Below are 17,121 nucleotides of genomic sequence, written 5' to 3'. Positions count from 1 at the left end.
TGTTTTATATCTATAGATTTTATTGTAGGCAAGTCATGATGATTTGAGAAGGCTAAATTTATCAAACTATGATCAGCTCACTGTCTGCCGCTGGCCGCTTTGTCGTTACTTTAAAAACAAAAACTTATATTTAACGAACAAAAAATGCTCCAAATGTTTTTTATAAATTAACTTAATAAAAAAAGAAACAAAATATAATCACTTTGCCATTACATACAAAAACTGAACTATTTTAATAGCTGAAACAGTAGTATAAACTGTTTTGGGAGAAGAGGAAAAAAGACTGGCTCTGGGCCGGTTATTCTGATAAGCTGTCGGACATGGGCCGGGCTAGGGCCTAAATTTGAGGCCCGTGCAGGGCTCTAAAATGGGTCAGTAAATGACTCAGTGACTCACTTACTGCCACCTAATGGCAGCAATGATGGAATACATGAGAAGAGTCAGTGATACAAACAGATATAAATGAGGGGTGTTACAAATTGTGAAAAGTACTATTTACTACTAAGCACTGAGCAAGTAGTGCTGTTGATTGCATCAGGACTCTTGGAAGGCCACTCAGCCAACCAAATGTCAAGATCTGAACTGTTGTATAATGTTTATTTAACTAGTAATTACCACCAGATGAACTTCAATCAATGTCTCAGTCTAGACTAATTTTTCTATGTGGTTTCTAAATATTATCTTCTAAATATTTATCTCAAAAGATGTTTGCTTATGTGTATATATATATATATTATAAATGTGTTTTTTCTAATAACATTTTTTAGATGGAATTCTCGAATTCATCAACCCCCAACAAATATATATATGGGGGATTGATGAATTCAAGAATTCCATCTAAAAAAAAATTATTAGAAAAATAAAAAAAAAAAACCTGTCAGTCTTTGGATTGACAGAAGCTTAGGCTGACATGTGTGGTAGACACTGACTCCTCTCTGACTCTGCCTGTCAGTCTAACTGAAACAGATTATGTCACAATGGCTTATGCTCTCGCCAAATGACTGCTGGCACAAAGTCTGTGAAGTTCAGAGATTGTTCATGATGCCCTGAAGTATATAAATACATTTCCATCTGCACACCAAACCAAACACCAGCTTACGCACAAGCCTCATCGCATTTTGACACATTACGAGTTACTGTTGTCTTTTTAGTGATCTGAAGAGAATACGCTGACAAAGCCTTGACTGTGAATAAACTCTTTCATTTTCTCTCCATCATGGTAGGCTGAGCACAGGAGAGCTGTTTTGACAACAAGATTGACCATGAGTGTGTGTGTGTGTGTGTGTGTGTGCATGTGCCTCATTTGCAACAAAACTGATTCGCCCATTGACTTGTATGCAAACGTTCATTTTCTCAATGCTCATTAGCTGCTCACAAGACTTGATTTTGCATTTATTAAACCTCAAAACATCCCTCCAGAGGTAATTTCTTAAGACACAAGCAGATACATTTATGAGTGAAGAATTACCCTTGGGGATATTAGATATTGGCCTGGGCCAATCATGAATAATGACTCAGGCACGCAAATACCCTGAAGCCACTGCACCTGAGACCTCATAGTAAGTAATGTTAGCGTATACAAAAGAGGTCAGGAATGTGAGTGCTAACCAAGGATCAGATCAATCCTGTCACTAAAATCATACACAAATATTCAGATTAATACATGTTCAATCATACTTTACAATATTCATCACATGGCAAAAAAATCAAACAAACAAACAAAAAACTTAAACTATGGCATTTTTGTGCCTTGAGAACACACATTGTCTTTAAACATACTTTTTACACTCTCACTCATTCATTTCAATCTTTAGTTCATCAGTGTATATACAGTAAATACTGTCCTATGTTGCCATTCTACGTCTGCTTATTATAAGCTATATGGGCTTGTTTTTCATTTATGGTTCATTTATGGTCAGTTGTAGGTTATGTTTTGCTGGAATTATATCCAAAACAGTTGAGCATTTATTATGATAATTATTATTATGACCATACAAGTTGTTTTTACCAAATTAAAGTAAAAAGGTCAGCAAACAAATACAAGTTTTCTTTATTTCTCATTGAATTGCAAAATGATTATAGGTCTGTTTAAATATATAAAAACAGAAAAGCATAGAACTGTTAACATTTTTTTTTTTTTTTGTATAATTTTCCAGATAAACTGTTTTCTCCTCTTTGTACCCCTGTGTTATTTAATATATGTTTAAATAACAATAACTTTGAAAAATAAAAATACATAACTATCAAATACATTAAAAAGTATGTCTTTATACATTTAATTTTAGCTAGCATTTCCATGATGCAAATTTATTAGTGGTAGAATTGTTGATTGTTACCACAATAAAAAAAAAACACACAAAAAAAACTTACCAAAATATTATAATTATTCAATAATTATTTAAAAATGCAATAATGTACAATACAAATTAATACATTTTTAATGTAGGTTAGTACCATATATATATATATATATATATATATATATATATATATATTAAAGAACACCCAACTACTCTTTGCTAGCCTTTCATTGCTACAATAATCCATTATATTAACATGTAACATGAACACTGTAATGCAAAATGTTACCACACAGTGTAATCATTCCCACAACGCAGCAGCGTCGACCATCTGATTCTAGCTCAGCACTTCCTCTGAGAACAATAAAACACTGAGCCGTGTGAATACAGGTCCAGTGCAGGTGACCCAGGATGAGTGTTGAGGCGTCTCAGCACCACCAGGGGAAACTCACCCCCCTCAGACTTAAGACTTCCTTCTGCCTGAGCTCGGCGGAGGGAAATTTGCAGCAGATGTGACTTCAAACGGCAGAGCTCCCGGCAGGATTAGGGCCCTGGATAAGACCCATCCTCCGGCTGCCTCTCTGACCTCTGTCTCACTGTCTTTCTCCGCCAAGTCGGCAGAAAAAAAACAAGGCCTCGCTTGTTGCTAGACCCTGTTTTTACAGCTTGCCGAAGCTTGTCTCGCTCGGCCGACTGAAACATTGCATACTTTGACTGTCCTCTTGTGAAAGAGGTTCGGGGCCCATTGAAAACTTGTACTTTGACCGTCTTGTAAAGGTGTTTGTAAGTGCAACGGAATTAAGGAGCTGAGAAAAATCAGCAATTATTTAAATAATTAAATAAATTATCTTAAGCCCATATATGCAAAGCTGCTCAAAAATCTCAAAGATTCATTCAACACTAAAACCATCATGCGTGTAATTTCACAAAAGTAATTTTGATTTTTTTGACATCGCATTGATTCAGACTAGACTTATATTAGTCATTAAACAGGCCAGAGAGCCACCAGAAATCGATTACAACACATAAACATGCAAATCTACTATACCGCATATAATGTAAAAGTGCAATGCATGCTGGTCAGGAGCACGAGTGGGCATTTTTTCTCTCTCTGTAGTACTCCAATTGTGGATTGGGTCCAGAGGGGTCAGTGAGCAAGGGCTTTGATCCAGATTTTAAGCTTTGCCTCCCAGACACCCACTGAGTGCTCAACCAGCAGAATAAATGTGACCTGAAACCTATTTCCAGTCAAATCTATCTGCAGTGGAACATTTTTATCAGATGTGATATGAGTCAAAAATATTTACGTAAGACTAATAGAATAATACATTTGGCAATAGAGATGGTGTTAGTGTTTGCTCTCAGCTGCTGTGTGCAGATTAAATATTAATAGCAAAACCACTGGTCATTGTGGAAATTATATGAATTGAGGAATAGTCATGATGCGTCTAAAAATAGAAATAATTTTTACACAATAAATATAAAAAAATAATATTAACATTTTCTTCAAAGATGATAGCTTACTTTTCGTCTTTTTGTAAAATAATTTTTCATTCAATTGAATGCAATGGAATATCAATTTAAATATATAAACTATATATATATACTCAACCGATTCATAACAAAAACAGTACTTTATCACCAAAACAAATCTTAATATCCTTTAATAAAATATATGTGTGACTCCAAAAGAGTGTTTAAGGATCCTGCACATGGCAATACAGCATCCCTATCAACAATTTTGGATTTCTGAGACATGCACAATAAAGATAACGCTATGTGGCCATTTGAATTGAACTTGAAATTACACTGTGAACATTTCAAATCAGCAAACTCTTAGGTGCTTTCAGCCACAAAGTGTTAGTGTGGTATCAGCTATTAAATATTTAGCACTTAAAAGTCCTGGATACTGACATACTGCAGTAGAGGTAATAAAAGATCAGTTCAAATGTTATCGTATTATACTATGATGTAGGTGGTCTTAAGGAAAAGGATCTGTGCAATTTTCACAGTGTGACGGGGAATATAAATTGCACGAGTTTTCGTAGTTTCCCTTTGAACACTTCAGACTATTAAAACTCCTATGCGCAATAGATCGGCATTTGTTTATTTGAGTAGCTGCCTGCTGAAGGGCCATGTGGTTCATTAAAAGCAATAAGAAAATAAAAGAAATTCCTACACTTGCATAAAAGGAGCTGTAAATTGTGCCTCTGCCACTGTCGTATTATGAAACTGAAAGGCATGACCGAATACTTCAGAAAACCTTCTGTCTTGTGAGTATTGCAATCCATTCTGGTAATGTAGCGCTGTGTCTCATATTGATTTACAACATAGAGAACTAGAGAGCAGAGTATTGTGAACATGAATTCTGCTATTAGCAAGGCTACTATCTACTAAATATTTGACTCAATTATATACAAAATGATTATGTGGTCACCCACTTAGCCAGTGTTTATCAACAACTTCACAGCTTGACTTCCATTTCCATTCACTTGAGAAACTTAAGGCCCGTTCACACCCATAACAATAACTATATTAGCATCTGCACTCACACACAATAACTTTTTATTATTATAGTAATTATGTTGTTTTCCACTTTAAATGCTTAAGCTTGAATTCTGATTGATAAATAAATAAATAAATAAAGTTCTGAATCTGATTACAATATATTTATTCTATGTTGCTATTATTGGCGTGCTGTGCATGTCTCTATTGTGAAATAATTAGAACAATTATTAAATGTAATAAAAAAAAAAATTTAAAAAAAAACATTTATTTATTTATTCATTCATTCATTAATTCATTTATTTTTGTATGCCACAAAGAAAGACTAAAAAAGTAGTTTAAAAATAAAGGTTCCAAAAGAATATTTTTGCAGCAATGCCATAGAACCATTATGAGTTCCTCTGTAACTTTTCAGTAAACAGTTCTTAAAAGAACATTGTTTTTGTTTTTTTCTGTATGACACACATTTTAATCATCTGAAGAACCTTTTTTTCCACTATGAAATCCATGGAAACTTTCACTGCTCAAAAAGGTTCTTTGTTGGCATCTGGTTCCACAAAGAACCTTTAAAGAAAAGTTGATCTGTAGAACCATAGATGCCAGCAAAGAACCTTTATTTTGAGTGTACAGGTTTGTTTGACATGAGAGTTAATTACAATTTTCAGTTTTGTTTGAACTCTATGAATATAAAATATTTTATACATTAATTTTTGCTTTTTTATGGTGCATTATGAGACTTTTTAGGGTCTGACCGCCTTCGCAGATTCCTTACTATCACACAAGACAGTGTTTTTTTTTTTTTTTTCTTCCCTCAGTATGTGATTCCATGTAAAATATGGTAGCCTATCATTTTACTTCTGCATATTTTTGGGTTCAGTATATAATTCATTGTCTGTATGGCAGACAGATTTATGTTAAAATTAAATTTTGTGGACTGAGAAGGACGAAGCAGTCAATCACTGCCATTTAGAAGATAAAAATAAATAAAAAAGACATCTGGAAAGTCACTAAAAGGGCTCTTCGCAACATGATACGATAGAACTCGGATACTAGGATCAATTTATTTTCAATAAAGAGGGAGACACTCTCATTTCTCAGTGTTCAACAATTATAATTCTCTGCCCTTCCTTGTCATTTAATCTAACGATCGCAAATTGATTGCCAAATCACTCGGGTCCTAATAAGTGTGTGGAGCTTTCCCTCCCACTGGATATAGGCCGACGTCAAGCTGTCCCTTCACTGTTAGTCGGCTTCTATTTAAATATCATGTCGCGTTTACAGTAATCTGGTCCTAATTAAAATGTATAGTCTGACAGAGTGCAGTATCGGCACATTCTGTGCGTCTTTCATGCCAGTGAGTGAATAGTTAATGAACGTTACGCTGCCTTGAGCCTTGGAGAGAGGGAGAGAGAAGCAGTATATGGAAGTAGGAAGGCAACAAGGCACATAAGCATACAGTATACATACACATTTCTGTTAATATTGATTGGTAATTGCTTACTAAGATATGTAGTACAAGTGGTGCCAGAAGGAACAACTGAAAAGAGTAAATCAATAAATGAATGTGTTTTCCTTTATTTCAGTTCTGAGAAATAAACATAGCAGGCTCTGAATATTTGCTTGGAAATCTCTAAAGCTCACTTGAATTTGTTGTACATTATTAGACATGATGTTATTGGAAGACTGTCTGAAAGCAGTTACCTTAGAAGGTGCTTTCATACAAACACGGCACCTGTCAAGTCAATGACTAACTGGGTAGCAAGACAGCTGTCTTTGCTTTTCAAACACAGGCAGAGAGAAAAAGCGAGATTCCCTTAAGTTTGTCTCAGCCACCACGAGATAATGGAAAACATCTGGATAAAATGTTAATAACTTAATGTGAAACAGAGATGGACTATAAAAGTTACATTCATGATAGGAAAGTGGGGCAAAATGAATTAATCTAGGAGTTTGTGTGGGATAAAGAGCTTATGAATTCATTCAAAACATCCAACTCAATTATTTTGTGTGTCTGACATCGCCACTTCTTTTATGAATCCTGCAAACTACTGTAGGTATAATGTTAAAATTTTCAGTGAGAAATTACTTGAATTTTGACTAAAGCTTATCTTACCTCTTGTATGATACTTAGGGTTGCAAAAAAGGTGGAACATTTCCAGTACATTTCAGAAACAATCCAGAAATTTTGGAAACTTTGCAGGATTTTTTTAAATTATTCAAATTTTAATCTTCCAGGGATTTTTGGAAAGTTTCCGGACATTTACCGGAAATGTTCCACCCCTTTGCAACCCTAATGATACATTTATGATGATTTTGCATATCGAGGTAATTGCGACTTTTTATATCAAAATTCAAATTTGCACTTTCTTGTTTATATCACAAAAATTCCAGACCTTGTGTATATATATATATATATATATATATATATATATATATTTTTTTTTTTTTTTTTTTCTCAGAATTGCAAGTTATTAATAGTGAGACGTAAACACAGAATTCTGATGAAAAACAAAACGTCAGACTTGCAAAATGTAAACTCACAATCAGATTTTTATTTTTCAGACCTGCAAGGTTATGTCTTGCAACTGTGAGTTATTAACTGCGAGATGTAAACTCAGAATTCTGAGGAAAAATGTCAGAAGTGCGAGATAAAGAAGCAAGATATAAACAGTTGTAAGAAATATATTTTTCAATTGCAAAAAAGAAGAAAAAAAAATAATTATGTGGCAGAAAAAAAAAAAAAAATATATATATATAGGTGGAACTTATTTAGTTAGTATGTTAAGGTCAGTTAGTTAGTTAGTTAGTTAGTTAGTTAGTTGCCATATGAATCACACACAAATTCATAAAAAACTAGACTATTTATTGGCAAATAGCGTTATGGTGTAATTTCACTTGGTGATATAATTGGTACAAATCTAAACATATCAGCACGAAAATCAAGCTCATATCCTTAAACAGAGAAGTGGAAGTTAAAATGTAAGTGTCATTCCACCCCAGCCTGTAATCTCTTTACTCAGGACAGTGTGGGAGGACCGACCGAACGCGAGAGAGAGAGAGAGAGAGAGAGAGAGAGTCGGAGGTGTGCAGTGAACAGATCATTACCAGCGCAGTTTTCCTCTGTAAACATCTCTCGGAGATAAATCGGCGAACTCTTGCGTTTTTCTTTCACGAAGTGTGATGGTATGATACGCGGGGTCGTGGATGTTTTTTGGGCTTTTTCGGCGAGTTTACCGACTCCTGGAAAAAGTGGATTTTGCAAATGTGAATTTGGTGTAAATTAAAGGTTTAAACGAGGGCTCAGCCGTGGAAAGAGGAACAGAGGGAGTCGCTTCGGCAAAAAGTAGTGAGCGCGGACACTGAGCTCTCCAAACGGGAGTCAGTATGCTGTCCGGAGGAGCCGCGGGCGGAGAGGAGCTCGGAACCGATTCGGTAGAACAGTATGTTACGGGAATGGCGTTGGATCTGTGCGTCCCGTCTATTCCACCGAGCGCATGAAGAACAAGAAGAGGGGGACAAGTGCTCAATGTTGTTTAATTATACGGATAAAATCATGTTTGATAAGGTAGGCTGATTTTGTTGGAGACAAATGCGTTTATTCTGCTGGATGAGGTCCATTTACCCGTCTAACTACAGGGATAGGTTATAATTGATAACCGTATTTTAAGTTAAAAGTGTTCCTTTGCATACGAATGACTAAGTTGCACAGTTCCCAGGCATTTTGTCCGAAACTATTCTGCTGTAACTATGGGCTTTCACTTTTCCGCAAACTGCTGCGTTCGTAGGTTAGACTAAAGGCTTGTCAGCATTTCAACATCTCAGATAACATATTTAGGGTAAATAGTGGATAACCAAAGCGGTTTATCTGGTCAAACATCAAGCGCGTCGTAGCATCGTTTCTCTTTTACTTACGCTCGGCTCTCAGTAGCCTACCATCTAGTGATTATTCATTCACATCAACAGCTTCGCTGCTCTCTCAAGTTCACCTTATCCGCCTCGAAATGTCTCCTACGATTCAAACTTTCAGTGTTGTTTTGTCTTTGCTCATTTTGTTTTGTCTGCGAGCATGCGTTTTGGTTAAGACACACTGTAAAAAATAAAATAAAATAAAAATAAATAAATAATACAATAGTTACATTTAGCCGTGGTTGTCAGAAATTCCTTGTAAAAATATGGTTACAATGTTTCAGCCATTGAGGGATGGCGTTTTGATGCATGCATATTTTACATTTTTCAACCGTATATTTTCTCAGCTGATAAATAGTTAGTGTCTATAAGCACCATAGAAATAAAAGGTGGTAAAATGGAAGTCCACGATTAAACCAACGTTCAGCAAAACTGGCCTTTGTATGAAGAATAGCCAATAAACATAGAGTATAGACAGAGTACAGTGTGACCCACACAAACAAAAAACAACATCAGGCTATCTATGACATGAATAATGCAATATACATTATACAATGCATATACAAACGAAACAGTATGAAAATAGTCAAATAAAATACCCTATTGCACAGAAGTGATTAGAATAGTAAGAACAGATACATTATTTAATAAATAAATGCTTCAATTAAATATAATAATATATGGTAATGTCTCTAATCCTTTTTTTTTTTCACCAGTAACAATTTTGTAACTTAACTTTAAAACAAGATTTTAACAATATTTTATTGTAAACATACATGTATTGTCTTGAATTTGTATTTTTACATTTTTTTTTTTTTTTACTTCCAACATAATATTTTACAGTAAAACTATTGTGTGTTAAATCAAACATACTTTTCATTGTATATAATAAGGTAACACACAGGCAACAAATTAACAGGTTTTTACTATAGCATTTTTTACAATTATGCAGATTATTATTTATTTATTTATTTATTTATTTTTTACACTGTAGGCTAAACTCTTAAAACTAAAGGTTTTTCTTTGGCATTGATGGTTCCATGAAGAACCTTTAACATCTATGGAAACTTCTAATTGGTTATTTAGTGGAAAAAGGTTCTTTAGATCATTAAAATGCAGTAAGAACAGAAACAAAAAACTGTTATTTTAAGAACTGTTCACTAGAGGGTTCTTTTGGGGAACCATAAACACTTCTTCTATGGCATCACAAAAAAAAAAAAAAAAATGAAATATGATTTTGTCAGATCTAAATGGCTTTATATATTAGGCCTGTATTTTTCCTTATTTAAATCACATCTGTGATAGCTTGCCTCTTAGTAAAGACAAGCATTCTCTTGCCAGGCATTGATTGTTTTAACTCTATTAACAAGGCAGATGGTATAGGCCACAAAAGCAAAAATCCAATGCAGAGGTGTTTGCTGAAGGCTCAAGATGCCAAGAAGTATGTTATTTCACAGTGAGAATAAAAGCACAAAAACACAAACAGGACAGACTGAAAAGTGTTTAATTGCATCTGTGCATAAATACTGCTTTTGGGATTTTTAACTACAACATATCACATTTCACAAAATGTAAATGTCATACAAAAGCCTGTTTTTGTCCCCAAGGTAAAAAAAAAAAAAAACTCCCTCCAGCATTGATTAAAGGCTAGCAGCTGCCATGCGCAATTATGTAGAAGTTTATTTAGATGAAAAATTGTGCACGTTTAGCTTATTTGTATTTTAATCTTAACTTTAGTCAAAATACAAGCAATACAGTAGATTCAGTATGAGTTCTGATTATGATTCTGAGTCCTTGAGCTAGCACACAACCTTTTCATTGAGGAGGGAAAAAGTCTGTATTGATCATTTATTGCAGATAGAGGGGTTAAATTATACCCCAATCCCATTTAATTTGACAGGCAGCATTCGTCACTCTGAGCTGTGTAGGACACCCCCACTCCCTCAACTCATTTGATTGTTTTTTTCCCCCTGAGCTACACTCAAAGGGGACGTGAATATTATATGATCCATAGTGAAGACACTATAAGCCATATAATAAACAGAAAATATTTTCAAGGCATTTTTTTTTTTTTTTTTAATGATTAGCCTGCATTTTTGTGTGTGTAAAACATGGGGGGACAAAAACATAAATGTATAAAGTTTATTGGCCTACTGCATTTTTGTTGTGAATCCACACTTTTTGTATTCTAATTTGTCCTTGTTTTGAAACAGGTCTCTGGACCCAAATGTCACATCTTCCGGAAAGCGCTCGGGCTAAGGCCCATCAGCACTTGACAGCAGGCTGGGAGGTGGACGGTGTGGCTCAGTGCTTCAGCACTCTCTCAGTCACACCCTGCTTGGGCCCTGCAGTGAACAAGAACAGTTCTGCAATGATCTGATTCTTCAGCATGGATGGCTTAAGTGAGAGAACCCATGCACTCTAATGAGACCACCTCTCCAGACAAGGACTAGAAATTATCAAGGGATTACTCCTCAAATTCCTGGTTTATCTGTTAACTGCACATTAGAATAATCCTTTAGAGGACTTAATTTTGCTGGATTTGTTACATTTCCTTTTTACTCCCTCCAACCACTGATTTTGTCTTGCCATTTCCTTTCCCTCCCTTTCTTTTTCACTATGGAGTTTCAAGCCGGATTTTGGAATAACGATTGGACTTCATTTCTTCGCTTTTGGTTGACAGTGTTGTTGAGCTTGCATGTGCAGTTCAGCCCCGTCTCCTCCTGTCCCAAGGAGTGCCGCTGCGATAGAACATTTGTTTACTGTAATGAGAGGAGCCTGACGTCTGTGCCTCTGGGGGTGCAAGAGGGATACAAGACCCTCTTCCTCCACAACAATCAGATCAACAATGCCGGCTTTCCATTGGAGCTACACAATGTTGCCTCTGTAGAAACTGTTTACCTATATGGAAATCAGCTGGATGAATTTCCCGTCAACCTTCCCAGGAATATTCGAGTGCTACACCTCCAGGAAAACAACATCCAGACTATCTCCAGGGCAGCACTTGCCCAGCTACCCATGCTGGAGGAACTCCACCTGGACGACAACTCCATCTCAACCGTAGGGGTAGAGGAGGGGGCTTTCAGAGAGGCTGTCAGCCTCAAGCTTCTTTTCCTCACCAAAAACCATCTGAGCAGCATTCCTATCGGATTACCGGCAGATATCAAGGAGCTGCGTTTGGACGAGAATCGCATTGCCGAGATTGACGAGGATGCCTTTCAGAATGTCACCACCCTGCAGCGACTTTTGCTTGATGGGAACTTGCTTGAGGATGAGGGCATAGCTCCAGGAACCTTCCAGGACCTGGTCAACCTGAGAGAACTGTCCCTGGCTCGAAACTCCCTCACCACTCCACCACCGTTGCTCCCTGGCGCATCCCTGACCAAGCTCAACCTGCAGGAAAACCAGATGGACACCATTGAAGTGACAGCCTTAGTTGGGCTTAGTAAACTGGAGAAGCTAGATATCTCTAGCAACCAGCTTCAGTTTCTTCCACCGGGTGTCTTTGACGGCTTGAGAAGCCTGAGGCACCTTAATGCGAGAAACAACCTCTGGAAGTGTGATTGCAACATTAAGTGGGTCATTGCATGGCTCAGGTCTCTGCCTTCTGCGATAAACGTCCGTGGGTTCACGTGCCAGAGTCCAGAAAGGGTGCGTGGCATGGTAATTCGAGAACTCAGCTTAGATGCCATCGACTGCCCAGCAGGCACCGTGCTGCATCCCTGGCCAACCCATTCATATCCATCTACATTGCCACCCCGCAGAACCACCACCATCACCACGACCACCTCCAGAACCACCCGCTTCACCACCATTTCACCCACTGCTTTTTACCCCGCCTCGGCCAACCCCACACCCCCATTTCCACATTTCCCTCCCGGTCCCCTGCCTCCTTACGAAGACCCCTTAAAAATCTCCTTTCACGTAGTGAACTCTACCTGCATTGACGTGAGCTGGGAGTCTTACTTCACTGTGACGGCTTACAAAGTGACTTGGGTCAAGATGGGGCAGAGTTTGATGAGTGACATCACTCGAGAAAGAACAGTCCCGGGATATCAACGAAGGCTTAGCCTGTCAAATTTAGAACCCAGGTCTATCTACCGCATCTGCGTGTATGTTCTGGATACTCTCAACACATACAGACCGGGCGAGGATACTATCTGTTCTGAGGCTAAGACCAAATCCACATCCACGTACTCTGAATCTGAGCAGGCTGCCCAGCAAGACAACACCTCCACACTCCTATTGGCTGGAGTGATAGGTGGGGCAGTGTTGGTGGTCTTAGTGACACTTCTAAGCTTGTTTTGCTGGCACATGCACAAGAAAAGCAGGTCGTCATCATCCAAATGGAAATACAATCGTGGCAGGAGAAAAGATGACTACTGCGAGGCCGGCACCAAAAAGGATAACTCCATCCTGGAAATGACTGAAACGAGCTTTCAGATAGTGTCACTAAACAATGAGCAGCTTTTAAAGGGGGACTTCAGAATTCAGCCCATCTACACACCTAATGGAGGGATTGGCGTCAGAGACTGTCACCTCAGTAACAATAGCATAGCTTACTGCAAGAGCAGTAATGTTCCCAGTGTGGACTTCTGCCACACATGATGCTTTTCGACGGATGCTACAACTATTTGTTCAAAGAAAATGTAGTTCAATATACTGTACAATACACGTATACATATATACATATATATATATATATATTTCCAGGTGCAGTCAACATGGTAATTTATACTGTGGACAAGTATGTGGAATTCTGCTATATTTTCTATTCTTAGTAAATATGAAATGGTTTTGTAATATGTGAGGCTCAAAGTGGTTTCGCTCAAGGACGCTGCGGATGTTTTGTATAATCGAAGCACGTTGGCTACCTGCTGCAAGTGCAGTCCACAGGTTTTGCCTCTCTACCACTTTAAGATCTTGAAAACATTGCTAACCACACAACCAAAATATGCCCTTTGTGCAAGAATACAGCTACCCCTTCACACAACAGTAGTTAAGATAACACAGTGGTCAGGAAACCAAAACACCGCTGATTAAGCTGCAGTAGAAAAAAAAAAGAAGCTGAGTTTTTTTTTGTTTTTTTTTTGGAATTGAAGTGCACTTTCTTAATGCAGCAGATAGCATGAACAGTCATTCAGGAAATGAGCTTTTGTGGAAATCACATTTGAAGGGAAAAGGGACCACTCTTCAACACCCTGCAGTTCTCACAAGGAGAAGCCTACGTCGGTGAATGCGGTAGGGAGATGGTTAGAAGGGTTCCTGTGCAAGCATTTTTCAGGGCATAATTATGTATCATTTTGCCCACCAGGGGGCAGCTTGTCTCAGTACATAAAGAGGGTAACAGCTCAAATCAACCACAAACACTCTAGCATGTTAAAATTATGACTTTTCTGGAAAAAAGCTTTTGTGCTGGAGCCTTATTTTCAAGTAATTAGCAGCCCAAACATTAAGTGAGCTAATATAATAGCTAAACCCCTGTGGTAAACTTAGAATATCCTGAGGGAGCTCTGTAATCTCCTTCATGTTTCTTTAATTATCAATTGTAAAACATAAGAAAACGATGAAAAACGTCAACTTTAAATCTGTATTTGCCTTTTATATACTTAAATTGCCCTTTTTGAACATGTTCTGTGATTTACAAATTAGGCCAGGGTATTACACAGATCTCCACCTCTCTATTTCTGTGCTCTCACACGAATGTGATCAGGAACATTCTACAGCGGCATCCACATCATTGTCTAGCTTTTTCTTTACTGACCAAAACCCTTTTTAATCATGTATCACATCAGGTGGGATGATGAATGGACATTTAAACAAAAGCCCTCTTTTCACAGAGACGAACTGGCACATGCCAGACTCTCTCTTTGAAAGAGTTTCAGATCCCTGCATGAGCGCAATTAGGACTATTTTTTTTTAATGGCGCACCAGTTTTCCAGGACAGAGAGCCGAGTTTGGAATTTAGGCTTGCTGCGGAGAAGTATTTATCATGCACTGTTACTCATAGACTTTACTTGCTTTGACAAGATTTTATTTTGTGGGCCGAGATCAAACCCCCACTGCATAATCCCTGGTCCAAGAAAGGGAAAAATGCAGAGGTTATTTTCACTTGGCAGGAGGATTCAGGACTGGGACGGGGGTTTGTAGTCAGGGTGGTGGTCCTAATTGTCAGAGTTAACCCTTCATCGCTCTCCAACTTGGCATTAAGATTCAGACTTGATCGCTGGATACTTGTTTACATCCAAATTGCTTTTGGAATTACTCAAAATAAAACTAATTTTTGATTTCTGTGACTAACACAGTTGGTGCTTGCACAGGTTAACTACCAACAACCCACAAGGTTTGTCTCAGTGGCACAAACAAAATGCTTTCTAAAAGAAAAGAAAAAAAGGGCTACTGCACTTCTGTGGTCATGAAAGTATTTCTCCTTAGCATCCCAGCAGGCTTCTCCGACCACCCCGTCCCTACTTTTCCTTGAAATCTGGAACATCCCCGGGCTCCATTTCTCATCTGAAGGCTTTTAACTGATGTGTACACCATTAACAATTCATTTCAAATTCTGTGGCCACCCGTAACTCTTTTTAACAGACTTCCTCCACACAAGTCCGGTGCGGTTGTCAGGCTCAGGTTCCCCGAGAGGAGGCGGTTGCGGTGACGCAGACCCAAATGAATCGCTGCAAAGTTAACCCGTTAGTGAGATAAATATGTCCCGAGCCTCTCGCCGACATATTTTCACAGAGCGAAAAGTAATGGCAGAGAAACTGATTTGTGCCACTATCCAGTACATCACTCCCTCCGTCGAAGTCCTCAGAGCTAGCTTTTGCTGGGTCGTTTCCAAAACCAGAAATGTTTCATACTGAACAGTTTTATCTATTGCCTTACTGTAACCCAGCAGTATGTCTTAATGTGGTTCACGTGAAGGATTTGACATCATTTACACAGAGATCTGTGGATTACACGTTTTGAAGGCAGGACTGAATGGAAAGCACACATTTTGAAGGGCAATTGCAAACAGCATCCTGACAGACATCAATAGATGACATTGCTAACAAGCCAAGGTCTATCCTCCAGACAAGAATGGCGTGTTATGATTCAGAGTGACTCATTGCCTCACTCGTGTGGCGTACATTGTGCTTTATTTTCTATGGATGAGCTGAAAATCACAGTAGTGGCCCTGTAGTCAAATGGACGTATTACACAAAAGGGACTGTGAGCAATGCCTTGCGTCCGTAATCCTACCCAACAGTCAATCCGTCTCTTGAAAAAGCACATTGATTTGGTTTGGAATAATTACTCTAAATGACTGTGAGGTCAGTCTGAACAAAGCACTACCACAAATGTGGCTGAATTCGTCTTTGATCTTTGTGTCCCTTTCACTCTTTCTTTTTTTGAAATAATCTATTTTTCATTATGTTTTGAAAGGTTTTCTCACATGTGCAATTTGGTATATATATTCACTATTAAAACTTATTTAATACAGACTTCAGCACATCAGTTGACATAGTGGTGAATCGGTTACTTTGTGGCTGTTCATTCTAACGGAAACCTGAAAACCGGGACAGGTTTAACAACAACCACAATGTTTCATGTGTTTTAGCATTTGGGTCTTTTTTCTTCATGTTTAAGATGGGGAGTGATTCTGCTTTTCACATATGGTGATTTGTTTGGTCTGTAAGCTGGGTTTTGCAAGTAGAATCCATTGGGAACCAAAGTAATTTTTGATTGCTATGTACATTTAATTTCTTTCGTTTGTTTCCACTACTAAACTGTTGTTGTTGTCCCATGTATGTGCCTTGAAATGAACTTACAATGTAAAGTCCTTGAAACCTTTAAATGTTTTTGCACAAGTTGTAAATAGAGAAACCGAGCTTTGTTTTTTTTTTTTTTTTTTGAAAATAAAGGAGCCATCAGAATTGACCGATGATCTTGTCCATTACAGACAAATCTCACTTTCTTATTTTTCAAAATGTGTGTGATCCATTTATTAACATATTGTACCTGTAGATGTCCAAACGTGTAGGCTAGTATGTTGTTTTTTTTTTGTTTTTTGTTTGTTTTTTGCTATACTTCTTCTTAAATAGTCTAAATTGCTCAAAGGATGAGGTCTGAGCAAACTGTTTCACATGCTGCACATATACTGAAACATAAATTATTAACAGCATACAAGCTAAAGCTGAAATGTAACCATTTTACATTATAGATGTACAAAGGTTTTAAAAATATTGATCCAGTAAAGCCTGACATATGAACTATTGATATCATATATTGATATACAGTATTACTATATAAACTGTTTATAATGATAGTATAAACTATCAATCAGATGACAGAAGGAATGTAGTAGATATACAATAGGTTTTTCCATCAAAGAGGCCTTAGCAATTTGTGTATCAAATGATACAGTATA

The 17,121-nt window shown here is 37.5% G+C and overlaps 1 protein-coding gene across 3 annotated transcripts in view; it reads left to right on the top strand.

Moving 5' to 3' along the window:
* flrt2 (fibronectin leucine rich transmembrane protein 2) overlaps positions 1-16,735 on the top strand; it is a 47,532-nt gene extending 30,797 nt beyond the window's left edge. For 2 of the 3 annotated variants that reach the window (XM_058756917.1, XM_058756916.1), the window contains one exon: positions 10,925-16,735. In XM_058756917.1, the coding sequence (XP_058612900.1) occupies positions 11,331-13,319 (1,989 nt within the window). In that variant the 5' untranslated portion in view covers positions 10,925-11,330 and the 3' untranslated portion in view covers positions 13,320-16,735. Of the gene's footprint in view, positions 1-7,903; positions 8,371-10,924 lie in introns of those variants that run through there. The other variant, XM_058756915.1, reaches the window with a different exon arrangement.
* The last annotated feature ends 386 nt before the right edge of the window (positions 16,736-17,121 follow it).

The sequence above is a fragment of the Onychostoma macrolepis genome, chromosome 20, assembly GCF_012432095.1.
Source record: "Onychostoma macrolepis isolate SWU-2019 chromosome 20, ASM1243209v1, whole genome shotgun sequence".
NCBI classification, from domain to species: Eukaryota; Metazoa; Chordata; class Actinopteri; order Cypriniformes; family Cyprinidae; genus Onychostoma; species Onychostoma macrolepis.
Note: the sequence above shows the minus strand (reverse complement) of the source record. Positions and strands in the feature narration are given on the sequence as shown.